Raw genomic sequence first — 25793 nt, 5'->3', positions numbered from 1 at the left:
GGTCACTTTTACATTGTACAAACGTTAATTAATTTGTATTAATCTCAACGATGGTCAAGGCCTAACTTTTAAATAAAATTATAAAGTTTGAAACCTGAAACGTAGCCTTCAATTAAGGTAAACAAAAGCAACGTTGTTATTCTTGTTACAAGATAACCAATTAAACTTTACCCTATCGCGTTACCCTTACCTAACATAAAATGATTTGATTTTGTGCTTATATTAAAGAATTAAAAAGCTATAAACACTTCCGTAAGTTATTTATCAACTTGATTTTAACATCCTCGTTATAATAAATAGTGCAGCGGGGGAAATTTAATTCTAATTTGACATTCTGGCATAGCTTATACAAACAAACAAATATTTTGCTAAACGTCAATGATATATTATCTTTCTTTTAAATTGTCTTTCCTTTTCTAAAGCTTTTGTTGTTTTGTCTAGAAAATTGGCTATACTGTTTAAATAAATACATTTTTGGCACTTGTTATACAATGTATTCTCAGTTACGCTTGGATACTAGCAAGTAGTTCAAGTGTTAGACTGTTTGTGGTCGTTCACGGGGTTTAGTCGTACAACTGTTAATAGTTATAATTTATAATTTTTGATTTTTCACAGACACTTATAAAAACTAACATTTCTATATCCTATTAACAGAAATCCGTTTTGTTTATTACCACATTCTATAATAAAAAAAATTATGTTAACATTTTTAATGTAATTTTTAATAAAACTTGATGTAAGTACAATTTTTTAGTATTTATAATATGTACTTGTTAAAACTGTTTTATTTTGATAGGGGATAAATACTTACTTTGGTATAAAATAGTGTCGCTTAGTGGATTGTTTACTTGTATCTATGCAAAACGCAAAATTAAAAACCTGGTAGCTCGTCGTAAATTTTCAGATTTTAATTTTTTACTTGTATTATGCTCATGGTTTAAAAAATATTATGCCAACAAGCTTTTCGACGTTGGTAAGTGGAAGAGCAAAAGCATTGGAGTCAACTATTGGAAAGGGTAAGTAACATTTTTAACTTAATATAACAATAAAATAACTACAAATTTAACGGACATTTTTGGGATAACTTTTGAATTTATTTTTAGGTTAATTAAAACTTGGATAATATTTTACATTAATGTTTTAGAATAAAATAGAGTAACTTATGTTACTCTATTTTTAGACTGTGAAGTTGACCTTTCTAAATTAAGAATAAATAATTACGAAAAAATTAATATTTTTTAGTTGACAATGTCCAATCAAACGAAAGGTTGCTGATTGAAGATCAGGAGGATGATTCCTCAAGTCCTATGGAGTATGGGAGAAAGAAGAAGATAAAAAAGAGAACTGCTATAACTGCCAATGTTACTTACTGCAAATATGACCTAGGTAAAATTTTTTTTAATTTTTAGCAAAACTTTTTAAAAAAATAATTTTTTTTATGATTTTTTCAGTTAAAAGAAATATGGAAATTTCTGGGATGAGTTTGGTTAAAGATGAAACCCCGGGCTCTCATTCATCTTTTATATTCTGGCATGACTCTGTCGTTCCTACAGAAAAAGTACAAGATTTGAAACCGTATCAACATATTAATCACTTTCCTAGCATGGGAGAAATCTGTAGGAAGGACTACCTGGCAAGAAATATGGCAAAGTATAGTGTTTTTTATTCTTTTTAAATAAATAGGCCTATTCTAATAATTTTTTTGTTGATTTAAAAAAATAATTTCAAAAAAAAAAAAAAAAAAAAAAATGTGAAAAATGGGGGTAATTTACCTATGTTCACTTTTTTTAACAACAATTTAAAGACATTTTTCAACATCCGGAAAAGTATATTTATAGCTTATCATTTAAACAACACCTGTTTAATGTTGTTGACTAGCCATGTAAAACCAATGACCCATTGTGTTACAGAAACTTTATATTGTTAAGTGATTTTGATATAAGATATGGTTGTATTAAATGTTTGTCATTATGTCATAACAATCACGGTGAATAGGCAAATTGTTGGTTTAATAAAAAGCATTCCTAAACATAAAGCCAAACAAGTTTATTTTTAATTTGTAAAATGTTATTGTCAAACACTTTCTAGATATATTATTAGAAATCTATTTTTTTTTTTTAAAAAATCTATTTTTTTTATTTATAAATATGTTATTGCCTTTTTTCAACAATTATCAATATTTTGTTTATTTTTTTAAAACACAAAATATTTATTTTTTATCTAAAAATGTTTTATCTTTTTAACTTTTGTGACTTTTTTATTTTTTTTTAGAATGCATCGTGCTCGACCAAACGATTTTAATTTTACCCCAAAATCTTGGTTGTTGCCTGCTGAATACAACTTGTTACTTCTACATGCAAAAGATTGCAGAAAAAGGAACCGAAAAAATCCAACTTTTATACAAAAACCTGCAAATGGGGCTATGGGAAATGGGTAAATCAATTTTGTGTAAAATGAAGATTGCATTATTTTATATATATAATAAAGCTTAGCAGACAATATATATATGTAGGATTTATAGCCCTGCAAAATAATAAAACTGCCATTTGTGGTGCGCTGGTGAACTATTTTGAGCAAATAATAGCTGAGAGTTGTGACCAAGTTGGGACATTTAAAATCTCAGGTCTCTCCAGTGGTTTAAATACTACTTTCTATAAGCAAAAATAAATAAAATGAATATCAACCTACAAATATTCGTTTAAATAAACACTTAACCTAATTTTATAATTTTTTCTCTTAGAATTCAGTTGTTTAGAAGTGTAGAAAAAATTCAACCCACTGAGCACACAATAGTTCAAGAATATCTTGACAAACCTTTGTTGTTGGACGGTTACAAGATAGATTTAAGATTATATGCACTTGTAACACATTGTGATCCTTTACGAATGTTTTTATTTCAAGATGGATTGGTTAGATTGGGCACTGAAAAATACGCCAACCCTACAGAAAATAACATGGTAAAGTTTAGAAAATTTTTTTTACCGGCAGCGTGGTGTGGTGGTAAGAACACTTGCTACACCACACATGAGGTTGTGGGTTTCATCCTTACTGATCTCATGCTGTAGCGCCCTTGAGTAAGGCGCTATAAACGGTATGAACTCCTGCTAAGCCAGCACTTAATCAGCAGCATAGTTACCGGGCAATTATAATCTCTATAATATCCCAAACTGCTACAGGCAACTCGAGACTGGGTCGGAGTAACTGATGTTACTCTATGTTTAAGTCGCACATTCGACTTTTCCACATCGAGGATAAAGATATATACAAAAAAAAAATTGTTGAAAAATGTTTTTATTTATTCAGATTACATCAAATTTAGATAAAATTGTGTAATTTTTATGATGTAATGATTAATTTTTACTGACAACCCACTTACTATATAGCCGGTACTTTTTGATATTATTATTTAATCACAGAATTTAATTGTTTATTTTTAATTTTATTGTCACATCCTGTTTTGTATGTTTAGTAAATATGGGTCAGAAAAAGACAAAGATTGTTTATCATTATAATTAATTATTTATTGTCAATTATTGTAACCATTCATTATTTTAATTTGTTTTTAATTTTAAATAATTTTTTTAGGACCAACTTTACATGCATCTCACTAACTATTCAGTGAACAAACAAAACGAAAATTTTGAACGTCATTCCGATTTTGATCGCGGAAGTAAAAGAAGTGTGAAATCTTTAATGCGTCATCTGCAGACTGCCGGTTATGATACTGCTACCTTGTGGAGAAATATAACGGTAAGTATCGGGAAAAAATTGGCACAAATTTCTAAAAATTACTTATTTTACAATTTTTAAAGGAAATTTTATTTTATTAGTTTAATATACCATAACTTAATCATTTTTGTTAATATTTTAAAGGACTTGGTTGTAAAAACTCTAATTGTGGCGAGCCCACATTTACTTCATTCATATCGGATGTGCAGACCAGGTCAACCTTCACATTCTAACAGTGTGTGCTTTGAGAGTAAGTTTTTTGTATATTAAACAAATCATATTTTTAAACCTTTTTGAAAAGCCTATTATTTCTAGCTAATTTATAAAATTTACTTAGATTTTATATATTGTTATTCTCAATGTTAAAAAGTTGACTTTCCAACCTTAACATAAAGTAACAACTGTTACCCCAACCCAGTCTCGAGTTGCCTGTGGCAGTTTGGGATATTATAGATTATAATTGCCTGATAATTATACTGCTGATTAAGTGCTGGCTTAGCAGGAGTTCATACTGTTTATAGCGCCTTTCTCAAGGGCTATTCGGCATGAGGCACTGGGAATCAAACCCACAACTTCATGTAGTGTAGCAAGTGTTCTGACAACTACACAACGCTGCTGTGATATCTAATGTCATATTTATGTAACTAAATTGACAAAGATGTTTGCAAATTTTAATATCATTTTTAGTAAAATTTGTCTCCAAAAATAGCAGAATTAAATGCTATATTGATGCTGTGTTAGATTTGATTTTGATTAATACATGCTTTAAATGTAACCGATTGGTTTTTTAAACTTGAAAACTTTTAAGTATCTATCAAACGCCTTTTGTGGGATTCAAGTCTTTGTTTAAAATCTTTTGATTGTTGTTCGGATAGAAAGTTAAATTTTAAATTCAATGGCACTGCATTGAAATTTAAGTGTGTATTTTAAAATGGGCCAAATGTAGGCTGTATGTTAATTCAATTGGTAAATTTATTACATTTTTATTAATATATTTTCAAAACAACACCTAATTTTTTTTGTATTTTAAAACATGGCAAAATTGGTTAAATTTTATAATTTTAAACTGGTTTATAAATACCCACAATATTAATAAAATAAGTTTTTTGTTGCCATTTATATTTTCTTTTTTTTTAGTTCTTGGTTTTGATATTTTTCTTGATCGAAAGTTAAAGCCATGGCTACTAGAAGTTAACAGGTAAAATGTATTGACATAGTATTGTCATAGTACCAATGAATTATAATTATTTTTTACTATTTACTTTTTTCTATTATGCTTCTTAAATATTTACTTTAACACTAAAGCACTTACCTTGAGGGACAGTGTTTGGACATGAAAAGTAATTAAATAATATGCTAAACAAATAGTGGTTATTAGTAAAGTTACTGTTTGCTTTTTTTTATTAAGAATTACCGAATTTTTCTAGGGCTCCGAGTTTTGGAGGAGATGAAAAAATTGATCAAAATATTAAAGGAGGAGTTGTGAGAGATGCCCTAGCTCTACTTAATATCAGGTTTAAATACTAATATTTTGTGTAAATTGGAAATTTAAACAGTTTCAAGCAAAATGCATTTAAATTTTGAGTAACATTGTTCAAAATAATTTAAAAATAGAAAATATAGTTTTTCAAACTAATTTCTAGTAATTTTTTTTTCTAATGAAATTCTTTTCCATTTTTTAAAATCATTTTTTTCACCTAGATCAAGTGACAAAAGAAAAAACATGGCCTCCCAAAAAGCTGAAGCCCAGCGTAGATTATTTCGACCTTCACATCACAGATTAACTGCAGGCAACCTCTCCACTCTTGATCAAAGAAAATTTATCGTTAACAGGAGAAAAGAAGAATTGGTGTGTAAACATTGGAAATTTTTTTTAAACTACTCGATTTTCTTTTTGTGGACTGCATTTTAGATGTCTTGATGTGATCACAACTTAAAACTAATATGTGTTTGCTAAAATTTACCTGCACACCACTAACAGAAGTTTTATTTTATTTTTGGGCCTATAAAAATATGTATTTTTTTTACGTATATATCTTTATCCTCGATGTGGGAAAGTCGAATGCGCGACTTACTCTGACCCAGTCTTGAGTTGCCTGTGGCTGTTTGAGATATTATAGATAATAATTGCTGGTAGTTATGCTGCTGATTAAGTGCTGGGTCAGCAGGAGTTTATACCGTTTATAGCGCCTTACTTAAGAGCGCTACAGCATGAGATTAGTGGGGATTGAACTCACGACCTCATGTGTGGTGTAGCAAGTGTTCTTACTGCTACACCACGATGCCGGTTAATTGTCCACTATATTTAATTTATTTTTAATGTCAAAAAATTTAAAGTCCAATCACCCAAATTAAATTTTTAATACTAGAAAGAGAAACTAGCCTGTGTAAGGAAAGTTGCTGTGAGAGAGGAATATGAGAATGCTCATCTGGGCGGATACAGTAGAATATTTCCTACTATTGATAAAAGATTACAAGAAAAGTAAGCGGCCATTTTGTCCCAGTATTACTTTTTAATTGATAAGTTTTAAGTTGCTACTATATTTTTATTTTTAATTTATTTTTTGGAGGGTTAAATCTGTTTTTAATTAACTTTTTTATATTTTTAGATACATGAGTTTGTTATCTGCTGCTTTTCAGTTGTTCTTACAATCTAGATCTGCTCCATTTCAGAAGAATATAATTGAACAATATTTGCCACAAGAAGTAATCGAATTTTTTTTTCATAAAACAAGTTTTTTGAACAATATTATCTTCCACTTTAATTAAATTTTCGGATCCTTACTTTACAGTTCTCAGAAAAGCTCACGTACTTTACAGTCCTAGCAAATTTTCTTCTATATTTTGTAGTCATTACTAATTTTCTTTTGTATTTTGCAGTTCTACATAATTCTTTCTTCTACTAAACAGTCTAATTTTTTTTTAAAGAACTGTACAATACCAATGATTCAATTTATTTTTTTTTTTTAAATTCATAAAATAATCTTTAGGAGGATGACATCCTAGATTTGATCGAACAATGTGAAGCGGAAGAAGGAATCAAACCCAGTGAACCGAAACAACTCTCCAGTATGCCAACTCTCACTCCTCCAACATCGAGATCTTCTTCATCAAGAAGACGAGGAGGATACTCAACCTCTTCTTCTTCCGAATCCTCTTCTGAGGTGAAAAACAATTTTTTTAGGTTAAATTTTTAAAAGTTTAAATTAAGTTATATTTGAAATGTTTATAATTTTTTGTGAGTTTTAAAAAAAAAATTTTCATCTTTATTGATTTATTATTTTTTTATAATTTTAGGATGAAGGGTATGGGCATCATGTTAAATCATCACCAGAAGCAGAAAAAGCAGCTTTTTTGGTATTTAAATTATTTCATAAATAATAGTTTTTTTGGTGATTTTGCAAGAATCTTAAATTGCTAGAAAATATAATAACTGAAAAAATCTGTATATATAATAAAGCTTAGAGGGCAATATAAAAAAATATATGTATATTTAATTTATAGCTATGGAAAATGAAAAATCTTAATATTTGTGGTCCAGTATATATATTATCCTGGCAACAATAAAAATCCTAGTCAAAAATAAATAACTTTGTTTTTTAAAATGAAGTTAAATTATTTTTACAGGCAAGACATGGAAGTTCACGGCCTCGTGTCAACTTCACAGCTCCCTCGCGTGGCTCATCTCGGATGTCAAATCGAATCAGTGAAGCAAGACCAAGTACAACGTCAAGGTTGTCGCATGACCGGTTTCAGTCTGCTAGGAGACTAAAAACTTCCCCTCTGCCGTAAGTTTTGTGATTTTTTATTTATTTTTGTAAATATTAAAAAGTTTTTTTTTGATTTGTTTTTAATGTTTTAAAATTTTGTTTATATTTTTGTGTATTTGAGTATTTCTTTTTTTAAATAATAACTTTTTTTAAGTAGTTACTTTTTTGAGTAAGAACTTTTTTTTAAGTAGTTACTTTTTTGAGTAAGAACTTTTTTTAAGTAGTTACTTTTTAAGTAATTACTTTTTTTAGAGTAGTTACGTTTTTTGGGTAATTACTTTTTCAGAGTGACTACTTTTTTAGTAAATACTTATTTTTTAAGAACTTCAAAAAGTGTTATGGACTCGAAATTATCTATTCCGGTTGCTACCGGTTACTCGTTACAAAATGACTTAAGATTATCATCCCGACCCAAGGTAAATATTTTATTTAATTCTTTTGCCCACATTGGAAATTAAACACAAAACCCCTGCTGTTAAAAACTTTAGTGTTAAAAAATCAACTAATTTTATTTTTTTGTTTTTCTAGATTCGTCGGCCTGGGAACATGATGACATCATCGTTTCGAATTGACGATGCACAAGCCCTGGCAATGGCTGTCAAAGAGCGAGAGGAAGAGAACACAGAACGGACACTGATGGCGCTAGAGAGAACAAGGATAAAGTTTCCGGGGAAAAGTGATGTGGAAGCTGATGCCTTAATGGAAAATGTGAAAAAAAAAAAATAAATAATTTTTTTTACAATTTTATTTTAAATGCTTTACTTTTGTTTGGGCAACTTTTTTTATTTTATCTTTTTCAGATTATGAATAACTGGAAATTGCATAAGGCAATAGTTGCATCTTATTGGTTGGTAAAACTGGATTCAGCTAAACGTAAAAAGGTAATTTTATAATTTATTTTCAAAGCCTGACTTCACAGCCTAATTATATGTAATTTCGATAAGAAATATTATGGCAATTCAATATTACAATCTTATTACAAATTAGTACAATTTTCAATATTTATATTTTATATATATTTTTATTTATCCTCGATGTGGAAAGGTGGACTTAACAACCTAAACATAGATTGACATTTGTTACCACACAAACCAGTCTCGAGTTGCCATTGGCAAGTTAGGATATTCTAAATTATAATTGCTTGATAATTATAAGTTGCTGATTAAGTGCTGGCTCGGCAGGAGTTCTTACCATTTATAGCGCCTTTCTCAAGGGCCCTACAGCATGAGAGCAATGGGAATCAAACCCAGGACCTCATGAAGTAAAGCCAAGTGTTCTGACCACTACATCACACTGTCGGTTATTGTTTAGACTGTTAGGACTAACTTAAATTTTTTTCCTTCAGGTTGTTGATATAGTAAGGGGCAATGTAAGAGCTGTAATGCAACGTATATGGAGATCTACCGATCTCGAAACGCTCAGATTAATGCGACTTTTTAACAGAGTTTTTAACAGAATGCATTCCAGCCATGGCCAGGGTTTGTGGTGCTGTTTTTCAACTTCTGGGTAAGTTTAAAATTATTTTTTCAATTTAAGTAACCGGCAGCGTAGTGTAGTGGTAAGAACACTTGCTACATCACACATAGGGTCGTGGGTTCAATTCCTACCGATCTCATGCCGTATCGCCTTTGAGTATGGCGCTATATACGGTATAAACTCCTGCTGAGTCAGCACTTAATCAGCAGCATAATTATCGGGCAATTATAATCTATAATATCCTAAGTAACTTATGTTACTCTATGTTAAAGTCGCGCATTCGACCCACATCGAGGATAAACATATATACAAAATAAAAAAGTATTTTATTTTAATATTTACTGAACTAGCCTTGCAATTTTTGTAACCATTTTAATTTTAGTACAAGTTGGGAGACCATTTTCAGCAAAAGTACTGACACTGTCAGCGCCACAGAGCTAGAATGTTGTCGTCGTATCGTACAACTGTGCAAGGATTGTCTTCTGATCGTTTACCAGTTTGCGAACGACGCGCGCACTCACGAGCGTCCACCGCCGGCGAGAGAAAACGACAACAGAATCCCTCGCATGCGATCTGCATCAAATCATACGCATAACAATAGCGATATAACTGTAAACGATTTGCCTAGAAGGTAAGGAAATTTTGTTTTAATTTTAAGGGATCCTATCTATATGAGGCAACGTGGTGTAGTGGTAAGAACACTTGCTACACCACCCATGAGGTCGTGGGTTCAATCCCCACTGCTCTCATGCTGTAGCGCCCTTGAGTAAGGAGCTATAAACGGTGTAAACTCATGCTGAGCCAGCACTTAATCAGCAGCATAATTATCGGGCAAATATAATCTATAATATCCCAAACTGTCACAGGCAACTCGAGACTGGGTCGGAGTAACTGATGTTACTCTATGTTTAAGTCGCGCATTCGACTTTCCCACATCAAGAATAAAGACATATACCAAAAAAAATTGTCATTTATTTTTTGATAATGTTATGTTCCTACAGTTTTTTCTTGACACATTATGTCTAGCATTTTGTTTAAATAGGTATTTTGTTTATTCTCATTATAATTTAACTATTTAAAAAAACGGAAAAACGATTATCAGCTTGATATAGTTATTAGTGGGTAGTTGTTTATTATCTTAACCTCATTGTAAGCTTTATTTAGTCTTAAAGTTCTCAAAAATTCAGTTACATAATAAAAATTGGCCCAGTTTGTAAAGAATATAGCTGAGCATTCTTTCAAGTTCGCCCAATTTTTAACGCTGTTTTGGTGTTTTTTTTTATCGTCTAAAATCTTCAAAACCAAGATAAATGAAGACATGCATGCTTTGTATATGCATATGCCTTTAATGCAACCACACTGCCTAAACCGTGTATATTTGGTGCGAAATGTTTATATAAACAAGGATTTAAATCAAGAAATATGTAGATAATGACCGATGTCTTGTGATTGAACTTTGATAAATTCGTTGTTGAATCAAAGATTATCAATTTACATGTTTAGAAATATTTTTGTTTAATAAAATAAATTTTGATGTGGCCCAGATAACGTTCGTAACAACTCGCCTACTCATAACCTAAACCAATCGAGACAATGCAATTATAATTGCATTAACGTGTCAAAGTTAAGCCCTTAAAATTACAGGCTATCGAGAAATATAAACAACAATCTAAACCAGGGATATATAACGGTCATTGCGACCCTACCAAAAATACTTTATTTTTTCTCTAATTTCAGGGTCCGTATATATTATTTATCGATTTGACAACTGCGTTTAAAAATTGAGTAATCGTCGTATATTACTAGAGGCTTCGTTTTACCATAGCATATAGTGTCACCGACACCTGCTTGTCCAATTGTGGTGTTTTTGTTCCAGCTATGATGTAATGTAATAGGTCAGAGTGTTACCCGGTCGTATTTTTATTTATAATTTTTGATGAGTTACCGCCAGTCGTGGTCTTCTCGGAAAATTACCAGTGACTGTATCCACGATTTGTGTTGCAAATTGCAGCCAAAAATAGAATAAATTTCGACTGTTAAGTATCTTTAGGTTTTTCTGTTCGTTTTGCTATTTATTTAGACATTCTTGCGAGTTATTTTGTAAATAACATTCTTTTCCATACTATGTCATACACAAAAACATTTTTTTTGTCTAAAAAAATAAAAGCTTACTAAAAAATTAGCAAAAATAATCTTACAAAATTGTTTACAATTTATAAAATAATAAATTTTTATACGGTTTAATTTAAATTATGGCATCACAAATTGATTGACGTTTAGGTATTGTGTTTTTTGATTAAATGACAAAACAGTCTGACTGTTTACGTCAACTTTCTCTTTTATTTTCGATCTAAAATGACAATCCATAACATTAAAAATGCATTAAATTCTTGATTGTCAAACTGCCTCCGGTATTATTAAATAGGGTTGTAGCCAAATAAAAAATAGAATAAAAGTAAATTTAAGCAATATTTGAACCAAAAATATGTCATAAAAATAGATATTTTTATTTTTATTAATTTTTTTTAAATTTTTTCTTTATTGAACTATTTTTTATTTTATTTTTATATTTTTTTACTTTTAGATTTTCACGCGGTCTTGAGACTTCGCACTCGCGTCGTCACGTGACACATACGTCACAGCAGTATCGACCAACCAGCTTCGCGCTTCAGCGCGCCAAATCCGAATCGGTTTTGGTCCGATCCTAGCTTCGCTTAAACTCACATCGCTTCGCGCTAAACTCACGCGCATTCGTTCGACTGTCAATCAAAAAATGTTTAAGCGAAGCAAATTGTTTTGTTTTTTATTGATTTTAACTTTTTTCTTCGAAATTTAAGAGTAATCGACCAATTAGACACAAAATTAAAGGTTAATCTGAATTTAAGTTAAGATAAAGGTTACTCTATCTCCCTTTGAAATTGAATTAAAAGCGATTTATTTTTTTGTGTCAACTTTTTGTTAGTTTGTAGAGGTACTTCATATTATTTTCGATTTGAGCTGTTTTTTATTTAAATTATTTCTGCAATAAGTTTAGATTATCTAATAATAAAGTAGCCGTGTTCTGATAAATTTGAACACGATTTTTAAAATTACAAATAATTCTTTTTTTAAACTTTACAAACTAAAAAAAAAATTGTAAACAAAATATCTTATGTCAGTACTACGATGACATCATATTCATTTCTTAATATGACGTCACAATACTTAAATTATGACGTCAATTGCGCAAGTAGGCTTCGTGTAGTTTTTGCACTTCGATAGAGCAGAAAAATATTTATTTTTGGAATTGTTTTTTTTTACGTAGGCTTCAATTTAAGTTTATTAATGCTGGTTTAAAACGTAGAAAAAACTTCAAATTTAGTTTTAATTTTCCATGTGCCTTTGTTTACATTTTTGTTGTTTTTTTTTCTATAAAATTTCACTGTAAGTATTCATTAGATCCCGCACTTTAGTTTGTTATTAATAAAACACTGTACCCTGTGTCTTAATTCGGACAATTTTGCATCGCCCAAAAAATAGTTACATTTAACTATAAACGCTATTACCATACCTTGTACGTTAGTAGACTTTTTAGTACGTCCACTCATTAAGTTAACGTTACATAATTTTGTTTGCGTTTAGGATTAATATGATGCATAACACGTGAATGAAAGCAACTTTTTAGTTGAATAATCAAGCATAAGACGTGCGTTTTTTGCCGTTTTTAAGCGGGATTTTGGGGCTAAAAAGGGGTTGGGGTTACAAGGGTTAAAATATACGTCATCAATAAATAAAAAAAAAATGTTTTTTAATTTTTTTAAAATCAAAAAATTCTAATTTTTAAGAAAATTTTTTGTTATACAGACACTAAAAAAAATAATTTTAACGTATCTAATATTGGGCATTTTAAAATTGATTTGTTTAATGAAATAAATTCTAAATGATTATGTTAGGACTGCAAAATATGTTAAAGATTTTGTATAATATTTTTTAAGCAGTCCTTTAAGTGTATTATAAAAATTAAAACCTATATAGGTATATGGGCTAAACATTTAATAAAAAATTAATATTTTTTTTTAAAGTTTTTTTTGCTCTTTTTTTTAAATGCAATGATAAATAAAAACTAAGAAGAACTTTTAACTTTATAGGCTACCTTTTAAATTTTTACGTTATATATATTTTATGGAAATTAAAAAAAATAAATTTTTGTAAAAGTTTGTAGTTGTCATATAATTTTATTAACAATTAGATAAAATATTGACGTACAGCAAATAAGCTTTAAAAACAAAAAACAAAATGGATAAATGTCATAAACATTTGCACATTAAAAAGAATATTACGTAAAAATATTTAAATATTATTTCTGGTTTTATTATAGTAAACATTTGTTTAACCTTTTAAATAAATTTTAAATCTAAAATTCAATTTTTTTAAAGTTTTTTTTTACATTTTTAAAAAAAATTTACATTTCTTTAAAAAAAAGTTTTTTTTACATTCTTTTTTACATTCTTTATGCGGTTTATTAACAAATAAATAATGTTGTACACAATAAATACCAAACAACTACATTTTAACACAAAATAATGGAATGAATATATGATCTTCAAGTTATATAAATAAACAAAAAAAGCAGTAATAAATAAGGAAATCACAGTTAAATTGAAGCTTATAAGTAGTAATTTTCCATTCAGAAACTTATAAATTAAAGTGGAAAAACACTGTAACAAAATAGAAAAATTTCAGTACAAATTTGTTGGGTAAATCTGCATCAGTATTACCCACAGTAATTCTTTTTGAGTTGTTGCAAAACTCCGACTTAATTTGTTTGCTTGATCTAAAAATAGAACTTTTGTTAAAATTACTGTATCAAAATTCGTTTAACGACGCCATTCCTGTTTGCATAAAAGATTAGAGTGTATATCTATCAAAATTTTACTTTCTACTTGACAGGGTTTAACAACATGTAATTACCTTTGGTTTAAGTTTAAGAAAAACGGAACGAATACTTCTTTTTTGCGGAGCAGAAGGGAGTAATTCCTGAAAAAAATAATAAAAAAATTGTCATTAAAAAAATTACATTATTATTTAAATTGTTGTGTAATTTAAAATATTAGCAACCTTTTATAATATTATTTTTTAATTTTTTTATTTATTTTTAACATACCTTTAAAAGATTAAGGAGTCTATTTCTTCTTGTCCTATCTTCTTTAGTTAAAGTTTTTTCTTCTTCGCCATGTACTTGCTCGGTTAAAATGTAAGCCTCTTCTTCGTTGATTGGTCGATCAAGGCGATAGTTGTAAGGTTTGTCTGGAAATTGAACTCTAAAAAAAAAAAAATAAAAAAATTTAATTTTTGAAAATTTTTATGTTTATTTTAGAAATTGAATTTTTGTAATGTTTACCTTTTTCCGTTGACTCTTTGCAGTCCGGGCTTCATGTAATCGGTCCAATGTAAACCAAGTGCGTTAGTTAATTCAAATGTAATTAACAGCACTGATAAAATTGTTATAACGTTGTTGCATCTCATTTTAGTTGTTGGTCAATGATTTTCAATTTATAAAATATTTAATTTATCGTTCAGTTTTCTATTAAAAAAAATAAATAAAAATTAATATTTATTTAACAATCTTTTTGATTTTGGTTTATACTAAATGCTTAAAAAAATTTTTTTAGCATTTCTTTTTCTAAAACCTTTTCAGACTTAGTTAAAACCTTTTGCCATGCTGGTCCTTTCTAGGCAAGACCACTGCCGATCTGATTTCGAACGTTGCTGCCTTCCTTTTTATAAAGCGCCAGAAACTATTTTCGAATATCAATATTAAATGCAACGCCCTGCGTAGAGCGAGCTAACGTCACAACTCAATATTGAGAAAGGATCGCTTGGGTTCTTTACCCTCACCTTGATTCCTCATTATTTGTATTTATGTCTTTATCATGCGTTAGAGCATGCCTTTAACATTTAGCATTTATTTTTAGTAAGTTACACAAATTTGTTAAAATTTTTTTTTAAACTTTATTTTAGAGGTTATAATGTTGTGTGAAAGTATTTGGGCCTGTTCAACTTTGGTAAAGAATACATTGAATTGTTATCGACTACCGGTCGAATATAATGTTATCTGATTCTCTATTTCGGTTACACAATTAGGTTTGAAATTTAAAAAGTTAGTCACTACTATTGTTAACCTTTTTAGGAACCATTATAAGTGTACTTGTTAAGTTTACTTTTTATTCTTATATTTCTTATCATTATGTTTGCTCTTACGGTTTGACAAACCGATAAAATATGCTACTTACGATTAAGGTTTACAATATTACAAGCAAAGTTTTATTAATATTCAAAATGTTTTGACAAATTTTTGAGGCCTAATTATTGTTCTACTCGAAAATTAAAAATGCTGATTCATAAAAACAAGGTTTTTAAATCAATGTGACGTCATTAGTAATGATTTAATCAATAATTTGACATGTCACGTTTTCACAAAAACATTTCAATTTAAATTATTTAAACTAATTGTCAAATTAACTTGCCGCAAAAATTTCCCATATGTTCTTATAATTTGGTTTGCGTTTTTAACTACAGTTTATGTGTATATTTCAAGGGTTTAGGTTCAATATTTCAAGGGTTTAGGTACAGTTTTAAAGGTAAAACAATTAACGACAATTTAATGTGTAAAGACAATTTGTATTAGAGTTCAATTGGACAGTTTTCACTCTAGTTTGAAATTTTGCAGTAGGTGTGTACTTGCAGGTAAATTTTATAGACAAAACATAACCCAATAACTTGCTAATTTAATTGACCTTATTTGACACGAAAGTTTGTAAATAAAACAAAAACAAACTTAGTGTTCTCACAACAACATCTTTTGTTACTTTTGATGTTTCATTTTGAGAAAGTTACACGAATCACGAAATTCGTTCCTCTGACGACGCGTCCCGTGACGTCACGCTCTTTTACGGTTTTGCCTTGCGGATTATTTTACATTTTAATTTGTTTATAACAGGCTGCTTTGGTAAGTGCAACAAGCAAAATGGTGTGACTAAGAATTTACATCACGTAGCCGTTAGTAGTTCATAGGCCAATTACATAAAATTCTAAATGTTTCCGTTTGATTGTACCAATTTAAGTTCTTTTGTTACCTTATGATATGACTCTTGCTTCTTTATATATTTTTATCAGTTCTTTGACTTGGACTTAATATCACTTACTTATATTACTTGGTATTATTACTTAGTTTTAGAGTTCAAAGTACGATTGACCTTATGATATAGCACTTAAAGAAATGTAGCCCTAAATTTAACCTGGGTATATACACAGTAAATAAATAACAAATTTATAAGTGGTTTACTTGTCATTTTATTTAAACGGAAGGCACGATAAAAATATGTTTTAAAAATATTTATTTTTTAGGTAATTCAAGCTTTAGCCACTAGATGCGCACGTAAGTCTCTATGGAAACCAATCTCCACATAAAATCAAAAGTGTTTACCTTTAAGCGTTTTACGATTTACAAAATCAAGTTTTTAGACTAGTTAAAAGAAAACACAAAGTTTTTAAGTGTTAAGTATATATTTATGTATCTTTGACTCTTTATAACGTTAAAATATTATTGTAACTAACTTTTTATTAAGATAAATCTTTTTTGACTAATTTCTTAGACTTTAATTTGTCGAACAGCTAGGTTTTAGGCTTAGCAAAATGGCTGTTGCTGTAGCTCAATCCCATCATATGTTTGGGCTCCGGCCCAGCATAAACGGGAACATTAATTATCTGGATGAACAAACTATCGTTTTTCCATCTGGAAATCAAGTTGTTCGATTTAACATTGACCAAAAACAACAGAGATTTATACCTGGCTCTGAGAAGGCACAAGGTGGTTTTAAAAATGCAAAGTTTTAAGATATGTTAACCTAAATCTTGTTTCTTATTTTGTAAAATAATTTTTTTATTACTGTATACTTTAAAATAATAATTCCTGTAAGTCAGAACCTATAGCTTATTGGTCGAATGCCAGACACTTCGACCCGCAGACACCTCGGCTTGTAGATTTTTGTCTATTCAAGTGAGAAAATTATTATATATATTTTAACAGGAATGACTGCTATTGCTCTCAGTCCTAATCGTCGTTATGTTGCCATTGCTGAAAAAGGTGAAAAACCAACTGTTACTGTCTATGACATGCTGCACGATCAATCCAAAAAACGAAAGGTTTGTTAAAAAATAATGGTCTCTAATTTTAGCTATTAAAAAAAAGAAGTTTCGATATGGAAGCAGTGGGAATTAAACCCAGAACCAAAAAAAAGAGTTTTGATGTAGAATCAGTGGGAGTTAAGCCCAGTACCAAGTACCCAATCACCACACTACACTTGCTGTTAATGTTACACTTCATAAATATACTAAAAATTTAATCTACAGACCTTAACAGCACCTGATCTCCAAACTCACGAGTTTGTCAGTCTTGCCTTTTCACCTGACTCAAAATATTTGATTGCACAAGGAGCAAAACCGGAGTGGATGTTAGTTTATTGGGCCTGGGAAAAAGCAAAGATTATGGCTTCGATGAAAACAACTAACCAAGCTCAACAACCAGTATATCAAGTAAACTTTAGTTCAGTTATTAAAGTATTTTATTAACTTGCTAGTATTAATCTTCTGTGTGTTGTTGTATATATCTTTATCCTCGATGTGGGAAGGTCGAATGCCTGACCTAAACATAGAGTAACATTAGTTACCCCGACCCAGTCTTAAATTTTAAATTATAATTGCCCGATAATTAGACTGCTGGTTGGGTGCTGACTCAGCAGAAGTTCATACCATTTATAGCGCCTTACTCAAGGGCGCTACAGAATATGAGCAGTGGGGATTGAATCCACAACATCATGTGGTGTAGCAAGTGTTCTTACCACTCTCTATCTATAGCTATTGACACTACATATATTATATTTTATTATTTTTTTAATAATGGTAAACTGTTAAAATCCTTTTTATAGTAGAACTAAATCAACAGATTTGGCAATTTTATTATATTTCAATGTTCTTTACAGTTCTATAGCACAATTTTCTTTTTCTAGGTGAGTTTTAACCCCCAGGACAACACACAAATTTGTGTTGTTGGAAATCACATCTTCAAGTTGTTCAGATACGCTGAAGGAAATCTAAAACAATTTGGTTTTCAAAAAATGGAGCCACAGAATTATCTGTCTCATGCTTGGGTATGTTAAGGCAGTTTATTTTTTGTTTGATGTTTAATATTTAATTTAACATTTGTTATCGACAGCTTAAAAAGTTTATCTCTATAGTATACTGTTTTGAGTGTATAACTAGCTCTTAAAAGCTATTGGCATTTAATTACTGTCACCAAATGTATTGTAAGGCTTTACATAAACATTAAGTAACTTATGATCTTCTTACATTATTAACTTTAGAAAATTTTTGCTAAACATTTTATTTTGTAACTTAGGTCTCAGATGAAAGAGTTGTGGTGGGTAGTGATACAGGAAGATTGTTGTTGTTTGAGAATGGGGAGTTAAAATCAGAGTTTCACGCTTCTTTACCTGCTGGCTCCACAGCTGATGCAAGCAGTATCAGGTTGGAATTATTAATTGTGTTTTATTAACTCAACTAAGTTATTGAATTGGTAATAATTACCGCTAGATTACTTAAGAAAAATTAAAATAGGCCCTATATTAATACCATTGGCTTCTATTTAAGTCCCTTTAATTCAATCAAACATTAAAAACAGCCTTTTTTTAACAGAGCAAGTGTAAGTATGATTCCTGAGGATGCTGTGAGTGCAACAGGAAGTTCTGGTGGTTTGTCACAAATCACCTCCATTGTTGCTCACTCAAAGGGTTTTGCTTGTGCTGGTGGTGCTGGTACCGTCCACTTGTTTGAAAAAACTGATGAAAAGGATTTCTACAGAAAAGCAAGAATTGTGAAAGTAAGATACTTTAAATCAGAAACAATAACTAACTTTGAAAATACATTGAAACTTTTGTAGTTTGAACAACAAATTTTTAAAGGAAGATGGTTATATATATTTTTTTTGTATTATCTTTATCCTCGATGTGGGAAAGTCGAATGCGCGACTTAAACATAGAGTAACATCAGTTATTCCGACCCAGTTTTAAGTTGCCTGTGGCAGTTTGGGATATGATAGATTATAATTATGCTGCTGATTAAATGCTGGCTCAGCAGGAGTTTATACAGTTTATAGCGCCTTACTCAAGGGCGCTACAGCATGAGCTCAGTGGGATTGCCCCACGACCTCATGTGTGGTGTAGCCAGTGTTCCTACCACTACACCAAGCTGCCGGTTATATTATCTAACATTTAAGCGAACACTTAATGGGCAACTTAACTACCAGGCAATTAATTATAAATCTATAACATCTTAAACTGCTGAAGGCAACCTAAGACTGGGTCAGGGTAAATGATGTTACTTTATGTTTAGGTCATGAAATAGACCTTCCCACATCAAGGATAAATTTAAAAAATTATTACCTTTTTAAACTTGTATAATTCAATTAAATTTTTATTAAATAATATAGATCCCACCAGATGCACACAGTACAGATCCGACCCAGGCAGAGAATCAGATTATAGCTTCACTTACTGTAAGTCCAAGCGAAGAGATGTTAGTTGGTTCAACCGACCACAGTCAACTTTATTGCATTGCCCTTTCATCTGCTGATCTAGGAAAAGGTAACATCGAAAATAAAATAAAAAATAAAATATCTATATTGACATTTAATACCTTAATTTAGATTTTATAATGTAGTTATTATTTTTTAATTGTACTTTTAAATTTTTTTTTTTAGGTGAACAAGCCTCGTTTGAGCCTTTAACTCACTCCTTCCATAGTAGTAATATCACTGGCCTAGATGTTTGTATAAGAAAACCTCTTATTGCCACTTGCTCTCTTGATCACTCTGTAAGAATATGGAACTACGAGACAAAGTAAATATTTAATTTTTATTAAATTGTAGTTCAAAATTTAAAAATTTTTTTAAAATAAAATTTTTTTTTTTCAGTTGCTTAGAGTTGTACAAAGTGTTCCAAGAAGAAGCATTTAGTATTGCTCTTCATCCCTCCGGACTCTATATCTTGGTGGGATTCAGTGACAAATTGAGGTTGATGAATATCCTTATTGACGACATCAGGATCTTCAAAGAACTCACCATTAGAGGGTGTAGAGAGGTGAAATATTAATTTTTTAAATTTTTTTAAATAAATTTTAGATGCCAATTTTGTTAAAAATCTTGGTTAAGTACACATTTATACACTGGTTAAATTATTTTAACTATTTTGACTTTATTTTTAGTGTGCATTCAGTAATGGTGGTCACCTGTTTGCTGCAGTTCATGGAAATGTCATCCAAATTTATTCCTCAACAACTTTCGAGAATGTTTCAAATCTGAAAGGACATAATGGAAAAGTAAGCTAACTTAAATTAATATAATAGGAAAAGGGTTTCTATCATTTATTCACATTAAAAGATAGTCCCATGCTGTAACGCCCTTGAGTAAAGCACTATAAACAGTATGAACTCCTGCTGAGCCAGCATTTAAACAGCAGCTAATAAATACCGGGCATTTATAATAAATAATATTCCAAAATGCAAAAGGCAACTCAAGATTGAGTCCGGGTAACTGATGTCACTCTATATTTAAGTCGCGCATTCCCACATTAAGGATAAATTTGTAAACAAAAAGATTTATACAATTACAAGTATCATATAGGCTTAGTATCATTTAAATAAACAATAACAACAAATCTCTTAAAATTTATTTTAAAAACTGTTTTCTTATAAATGGTCCAATCATATAAAGTCTAATTTTAAAATTGTTTTATTTATTTATCAGGTTCGAGCAATAGCATGGAGTGCTGATGACAGCAAACTTATCTCGAGCGGAATGGACGGTGCTGTTTATGAGTGGTCGGCAGCTGCAGCCAAGCGTGTCAATGAAGTTGTGTTAAAAAGTTGTGCGTACTCTGGTGTGACAGTGTCACCGAGTGGTAAACATACTTATGCTGTCGGATCCGATAAAAGCATCAAAGAGATTACAGAATCTCAGGTTAGACAAAACTAATTTTTTTTTGGATAACTAGTAATTTAAAAAACAAAAAAATAAATTTTAATTTTTTTAAGATTTTGAGATCAGTTGATTCTGGTGGAGTGACCTTGACACAGATTTCAATGTCACACAGCGGTCGCATGTTGTTCTGTGGCACCTCCGGTGGTGCGTTACGCTCCATTAAGTTTCCGTTAACTGACTCGGGAGAATGGACCGAACACCAGGCTCATGCTTCTCAAATAACTAAGGTTATTTTTTTTCAAATGTTTTTGTTAAAAAATGTTATTTAAAAGGGAACTTAAATACAAAAATTCTCAGTTTATATTGATAAAATCACTATGTTTAAAAAATGGGATGTTGTTATTTTATTTGTTATTATTAAACAAAAAAAATATTATCATTATTTTATTAGAATAACCATTTTATTTTATTTAAGTTATTAGAATTTTTTAACATTTTTTACTTTTGGGAACAAACAGATGAAGATAACTTACGATGATCAGTTCCTGGTCACTGTATCGGAAGATGCTTGTTTGATGATCTGGAGGATCTCCGACAAAGAAGGTCGGGGAGTCAAGCATGACAGGGAAGTCCCCTATGCTGAGGAAATCCTCATCACCAAGTCTGATCTTGAAGAAAAGGTAAGATCTCTTTATTGAGTTTTTATAAAAACAATTGGTAAATAATTTAAATTGAAATTACTAATTTAAAATAAAATTATAAAAAAATTTTAATTATTTGTTTCGTTTATTTTTTGAACAGAACCAACTGATGTCTGAACTTAAGACAAGAGTTGAAGAATTGAAGATGGAAAATGAATACCAGCTAAGATTGAAGGATATGAATTACAATGAAAAAATCAAGGAATTAACTGAAAAGTTTATTCAGGTTAGGATAGCAAGTATTAAAATTATGTTTAATTACTACACAATTAAATAGTCTTAACTTTTGATTATAAAGTTATACAGGTATTAATAAAACATAACTTAGTCTTACTTAAAAACATTATTACAATAATAACGATTTTTGGTGTTTAGAATTTTTAGGAAACTTTTATTTTTTTAGGAAATGGAGAGTTTAAAGACGAAGAATCAAGTGTTGAAGACAGAGAAGGAGAAAGAGGTTGCGAAACATGAGGAGGAGCTGGCTGAGGTTGTAGACAAACACTCAAAGGATATGCAAGATCTTGGTAAATCTTTCGAAATTGTTTTTTCATAAATTCAAACAAGTTAAAATTTTTTAAATCAAATTTTATAGACTTACAAACTAATATGTCCTGGCCCAAAGAATGGCACAACAGCTTATTGTTACAAATTTTTGCATGAATTATGTGTGCCATTAAGGAATGTTTATTAATATGCAGTTTCCTCAAGAGTTGATTCCAATATTAAAATGTGTTTAAAAAAAACTTTATTAATTTTATTTTAGGTAAATAGTTTTATTTAATCATAAATTTTTTTTTTTAGAATCGACCAACAACCAAAAGTTAATGCTGGAATATGAAAAATATCAGGAGCTCCAAGCAAAGTCCCAGAGGATGCAGGAGGATTATGAGAGGCAGCTCCAGGATGCTGATGAAGGAAAAGAGCAAGCTTTGGAGGAATTGACAGAATATTATGAGACCAAATTGCAAGAAAAAAGCTCGCAATTAGAACAGGTAAAGTGTTGGGTTGTGAAATAGGTGAAATTAAAAAAATATTAGGAAAAATTTATATTACTACTTCTTTTAATTTATTTTATTGCCTAAATAGGTATATTAATATTGTATTTTTGTTAAAAATCTAAAATTATTTTTAATCCAAGAAAAAAATTAATCGGTTTAGGCAAATGATGAAGCTCGACAACAGCAGCGAGAATATGAAGAAACTAAACGTCAGATTGAAGAAGATGCGGATCGAGAGATCCTCGATATTAAAAACAAGTATGAAAAGAGGCTGAGGGATGAGATAGAGACTAACATGAGGCTCAAGGGAGAATCTGGCATCATGAGAAAGAAGGTAAAATTGTTGTCAGTTATATCCTTTTTTAAAATAGATTCATACTGTAGCTAAATACCTCTAAAAATGATAATTAAGGGTAGTTTTTTTACTTTAGTTTATATAAGATTGTTTGTATATCTAAGTACCTTTAGTTACGTATACAAACAAATTTCTATTAAGTTGTATTTTTTTTCACATTAATACATTTGTATAACAATTTGTTAATTTGGCTTAGTACTAATATGTTTCTTATCACAGTTTAACAGCTTGAATAAGGAGATTGACAGTAGAAATGAGGAAATTAAAACGATGCAACAAGAAAAACAGAAACTTGAAAATGTGATCAAGTCTTTGGAGAAAGATATTCATGGCCTCAAGAAAGAGATACAAGAAAGGGATGAAACTATTCAAGATAAGGTTACATTGTATTTAATATCCTATCTTTTAAATTAAAATTTTAATAAACTATTTTGTATCATAAGAATGTATAAAAAAGATTTTGTTTTTAAAATATTTCTAACCTCTTCATTTTAGGAAAAGCGAATTTATGATTTGAAGAAGAAAAACCAAGAATTGGAGAAATTTAAGTTTGTGCTCGATTATAAAATCAAGGAGTTAAAGAAACAGATCGAGCCAAGAGAGAATGACATTAAAGCAATGAAGGAACAAATTCAGGTACAATTAAATATTTCTTTTAAATTTATGTTCAATGTGTTTTCAAACCTTTTTTTATAAGACCTTTTAGTATTAAAATCTTTACATTAAGGAAATGGAAAGTGAGTTGGAAAGATTCCACAAGCAAAATACTCAACTTGATCTCACCATTGCTGAACTTAAACAAAAACTAAAAGCAACAGATAAGGAATTGCACCACGAGAGGCAAAGGGTAAGACAATAAAAGTTTTCTTTATCTCGAAAAAAATATTTAATAACCCTATATTTAAGCCCATTTAACTGATATAATTAAGATATAAATATTTGTTTTTTAGGTGCGTGATGCAGAAGCCGTTAGCAAGAGAATGAAAACCGATATTCACAACTGTGTTGGCTATCTTCAAGAACCTAAAAAATTGAAGGAATCGATTAAATCTGTTTATGAGGAATATGTTCATGATGATGTGGTAAAACCTTTAATTTTAAATTTTAGATATTTATCTATGCAAAGTAATTTTTCTACTCTAATAGTTTCTTTGTTTGTTGTTGTTTAGGCTGAATCGGCAAGTGTTGACACAGACATTCAGAAAGAATATTCCAGACAACGTGAACATCTAGAACGTTCTGTTGCCTCCTTGAGAAAGAAATTAACCAAAGATACAGAGATTCATAGAGCTGATAATGTCAGAGTTATGCAAGTAAGAATAATACTTTTAAATGATAGTTGATTAGTCAAATTTAAACAAATAACTTTATAATGTACACTTAAATTCTAAATTTAAATTTAAAAAATTAAGTACTAATGTGCCTTAGATGTGAGGTTTTTTTAAATTCAATGTTTTGTGTCAAGGAAAATGTGACCCTGATTAAGGAGAACAACGATCTTCGCTTTGAACTAAAATCCTCTCGTTCTCAAGTCCATGAGTTAGAAGCATCTTTTGGTACAGCCAGAGCTAAAAATGGACAAAAAATGGCTGGAAAAAGATCCGAAACTGCAGCTACAGGTTGAGTTTTATTTTGGGATTATTTACCTTTTGTGTTATTGTAAAATTTTGACTCTTAAATACTATACTTTTATAAAAAAATAACAGTTTCTGACACAAGTGGAGGCAAGAGCATCCTTCGTCAAAACTTTGAGGATGAAGCTCCCAGGATAATTGAGATGCAAAAGAGTGAGATTCGTCGACTTAGAACACAAGTAAAGACCTTTACACAAACTATTTCTTTCAATTCGCCAGTACATTTTTGGGGTCTCGTAAAAGTTAATCTCTAACTAAAAATAGGTTATGATGAGTTTAAAACTTACATTTTCTATGTACTAACAGGTCATAGACATGGAAGACCAATTAAACAGAAGACCCCCATCTGGAGGAAAGCTTCCACCAATGGTTTTAACACAATAGAGATTTTTAAAGAACTGGATTTTGTCTTTTTTTCTTAGTGTGTATCTTTTACTGTAATAACATTTTAATAAAATATATTTTGTATGTTGTGCATGCTTCCTGTTTTAGAAATATCAATGTTTAAGGGGTTAAAATATAAAGTTAAGTGTTTCTTATTGTAACTTTAGTAAAGTTATAAAGTGAATATCATAGGAGGATAACATCTGTTTACAAGAGTGTTTACTCATCTATAACAACACGTGAATAGTTGTAATAGACGCCATGTTTGGACGTGAATAGTTGTGATGGACGCATCGTGCTAAGATTAAAGGTAGAATTTAAACATCCAATTTTGCAAATATACAACTTTTAAACCTAATTTGTAAGGTTACTTTTTAAATTAAAGTAATTTTGTAGTGTGGGCTTGCTTGGGTAATAATGCATTTATTTGTTTAAACTTCACAACAAAAAAATTCTGTGACAATATATTGTTTTAGATTTTTCTTTGTTTTTTTTAATGAATGAGTCCAATGTAAGGAAGAGATATGACTGAAATGTGCAAATCTTTGGTTTTGGTTACTTAATTTGACTCTCCTTTCTTATGGCATAACTGGTTTGTAACAAAACCTAAATTTTAAGATTACCAAATTGCTGGTGTTTTACTTTAACCAAACAAATTTTATTTTAAAACTTATATTTTCTAAAACATGTAAATGGCTGAAGTCTTCTAAAAATTAACAAAAACCTACCA

General features: G+C 29.9%; 4 protein-coding genes across 4 annotated transcripts in view; 2 read left to right on the top strand and 2 right to left on the bottom strand.

The window, feature by feature from the left end:
* LOC145745979 (allene oxide synthase-lipoxygenase protein-like) overlaps positions 1–25793 on the bottom strand; it is a 60643-nt gene that overhangs the window by 9940 nt on the left and 24910 nt on the right. The window lies entirely within an intron of this gene.
* LOC145744803 (tubulin polyglutamylase TTLL7-like) lies at positions 879–12431 on the top strand. The gene is made up of 21 exons (XM_082562752.1): positions 879–1016; positions 1243–1386; positions 1452–1650; positions 2272–2433; positions 2741–2957; positions 3586–3750; positions 3874–3979; positions 4867–4927; positions 5157–5243; positions 5431–5578; positions 6099–6211; positions 6339–6435; positions 6720–6893; positions 7027–7086; positions 7357–7517; positions 7822–7915; positions 8028–8207; positions 8300–8380; positions 8845–9005; positions 9358–9606; positions 11560–12431. The coding sequence occupies exons 1-21, from the start codon at positions 950–952 to the stop codon at positions 11681–11683; spliced, it is 2850 nt and encodes a 949-aa protein (XP_082418878.1). The 5' UTR covers positions 879–949; the 3' UTR covers positions 11684–12431.
* LOC145746168 (uncharacterized) lies at positions 13757–14486 on the bottom strand. Its single transcript, XM_082564367.1, has 4 exons — positions 14356–14486; positions 14119–14275; positions 13926–13991; positions 13757–13788 (listed from the first exon to the last, which is right to left on the bottom strand). Exons 1-4 carry the CDS (start codon positions 14478–14480, stop codon positions 13771–13773), a joined length of 366 nt encoding a protein of 121 aa, XP_082420493.1. The 5' UTR covers positions 14481–14486; the 3' UTR covers positions 13757–13770.
* On the top strand, positions 16617–25152 carry LOC145744981 (cilia- and flagella-associated protein 57-like). Its single transcript, XM_082562964.1, has 25 exons — positions 16617–16824; positions 17044–17159; positions 17367–17549; positions 18023–18163; positions 18412–18539; positions 18708–18891; positions 19501–19654; positions 19771–19909; positions 19984–20149; positions 20274–20387; positions 20815–21027; positions 21102–21275; positions 21507–21668; positions 21790–21915; positions 22093–22216; positions 22494–22684; positions 22851–23024; positions 23265–23423; positions 23541–23681; positions 23773–23892; positions 23996–24127; positions 24215–24358; positions 24511–24664; positions 24752–24858; positions 24986–25152. The coding sequence occupies exons 1-25, from the start codon at positions 16650–16652 to the stop codon at positions 25061–25063; spliced, it is 3699 nt and encodes a 1232-aa protein (XP_082419090.1). The 5' UTR covers positions 16617–16649; the 3' UTR covers positions 25064–25152.

Source organism: Corella eumyota, chromosome 3 (genome assembly GCF_963082875.1).
Source record: "Corella eumyota chromosome 3, kaCorEumy4.1, whole genome shotgun sequence".
NCBI lineage: Eukaryota > Metazoa > Chordata > Ascidiacea > Phlebobranchia > Corellidae > Corella > Corella eumyota.
This window is presented reverse-complemented; position numbering and strand designations above follow the sequence as displayed.

Coding starts and splice junctions, on each gene's coding strand:
- LOC145744981 (XM_082562964.1), top strand. CDS start 16,650: ATGGCTGTTGCTGTAGCTCAATCCCATCATATGTTTGGGCTCCGGCCC. Junction 18,892..19,500: donor GAAAAGCAAGAATTGTGAAA/GTAAGATACTTT, acceptor TAAATAATATAG/ATCCCACCAGATGCACACAG. Junction 24,859..24,985: donor TTCGTCGACTTAGAACACAA/GTAAAGACCTTT, acceptor ATGTACTAACAG/GTCATAGACATGGAAGACCA.
- LOC145744803 (XM_082562752.1), top strand. CDS start 950: ATGCCAACAAGCTTTTCGACGTTGGTAAGTGGAAGAGCAAAAGCATTG. Junction 5,579..6,098: donor ACAGGAGAAAAGAAGAATTG/GTGTGTAAACAT, acceptor TTTTAATACTAG/AAAGAGAAACTAGCCTGTGT. Junction 6,212..6,338: donor GATAAAAGATTACAAGAAAA/GTAAGCGGCCAT, acceptor TTATATTTTTAG/ATACATGAGTTTGTTATCTG.
- LOC145746168 (XM_082564367.1), bottom strand. CDS start 14,480: ATGAGATGCAACAACGTTATAACAATTTTATCAGTGCTGTTAATTACA. Junction 14,276..14,355: donor CAAAGAGTCAACGGAAAAAG/GTAAACATTACA, acceptor TTTTTTTTTTAG/AGTTCAATTTCCAGACAAAC. Junction 13,992..14,118: donor GACTCCTTAATCTTTTAAAG/GTATGTTAAAAA, acceptor TATTTTTTTCAG/GAATTACTCCCTTCTGCTCC.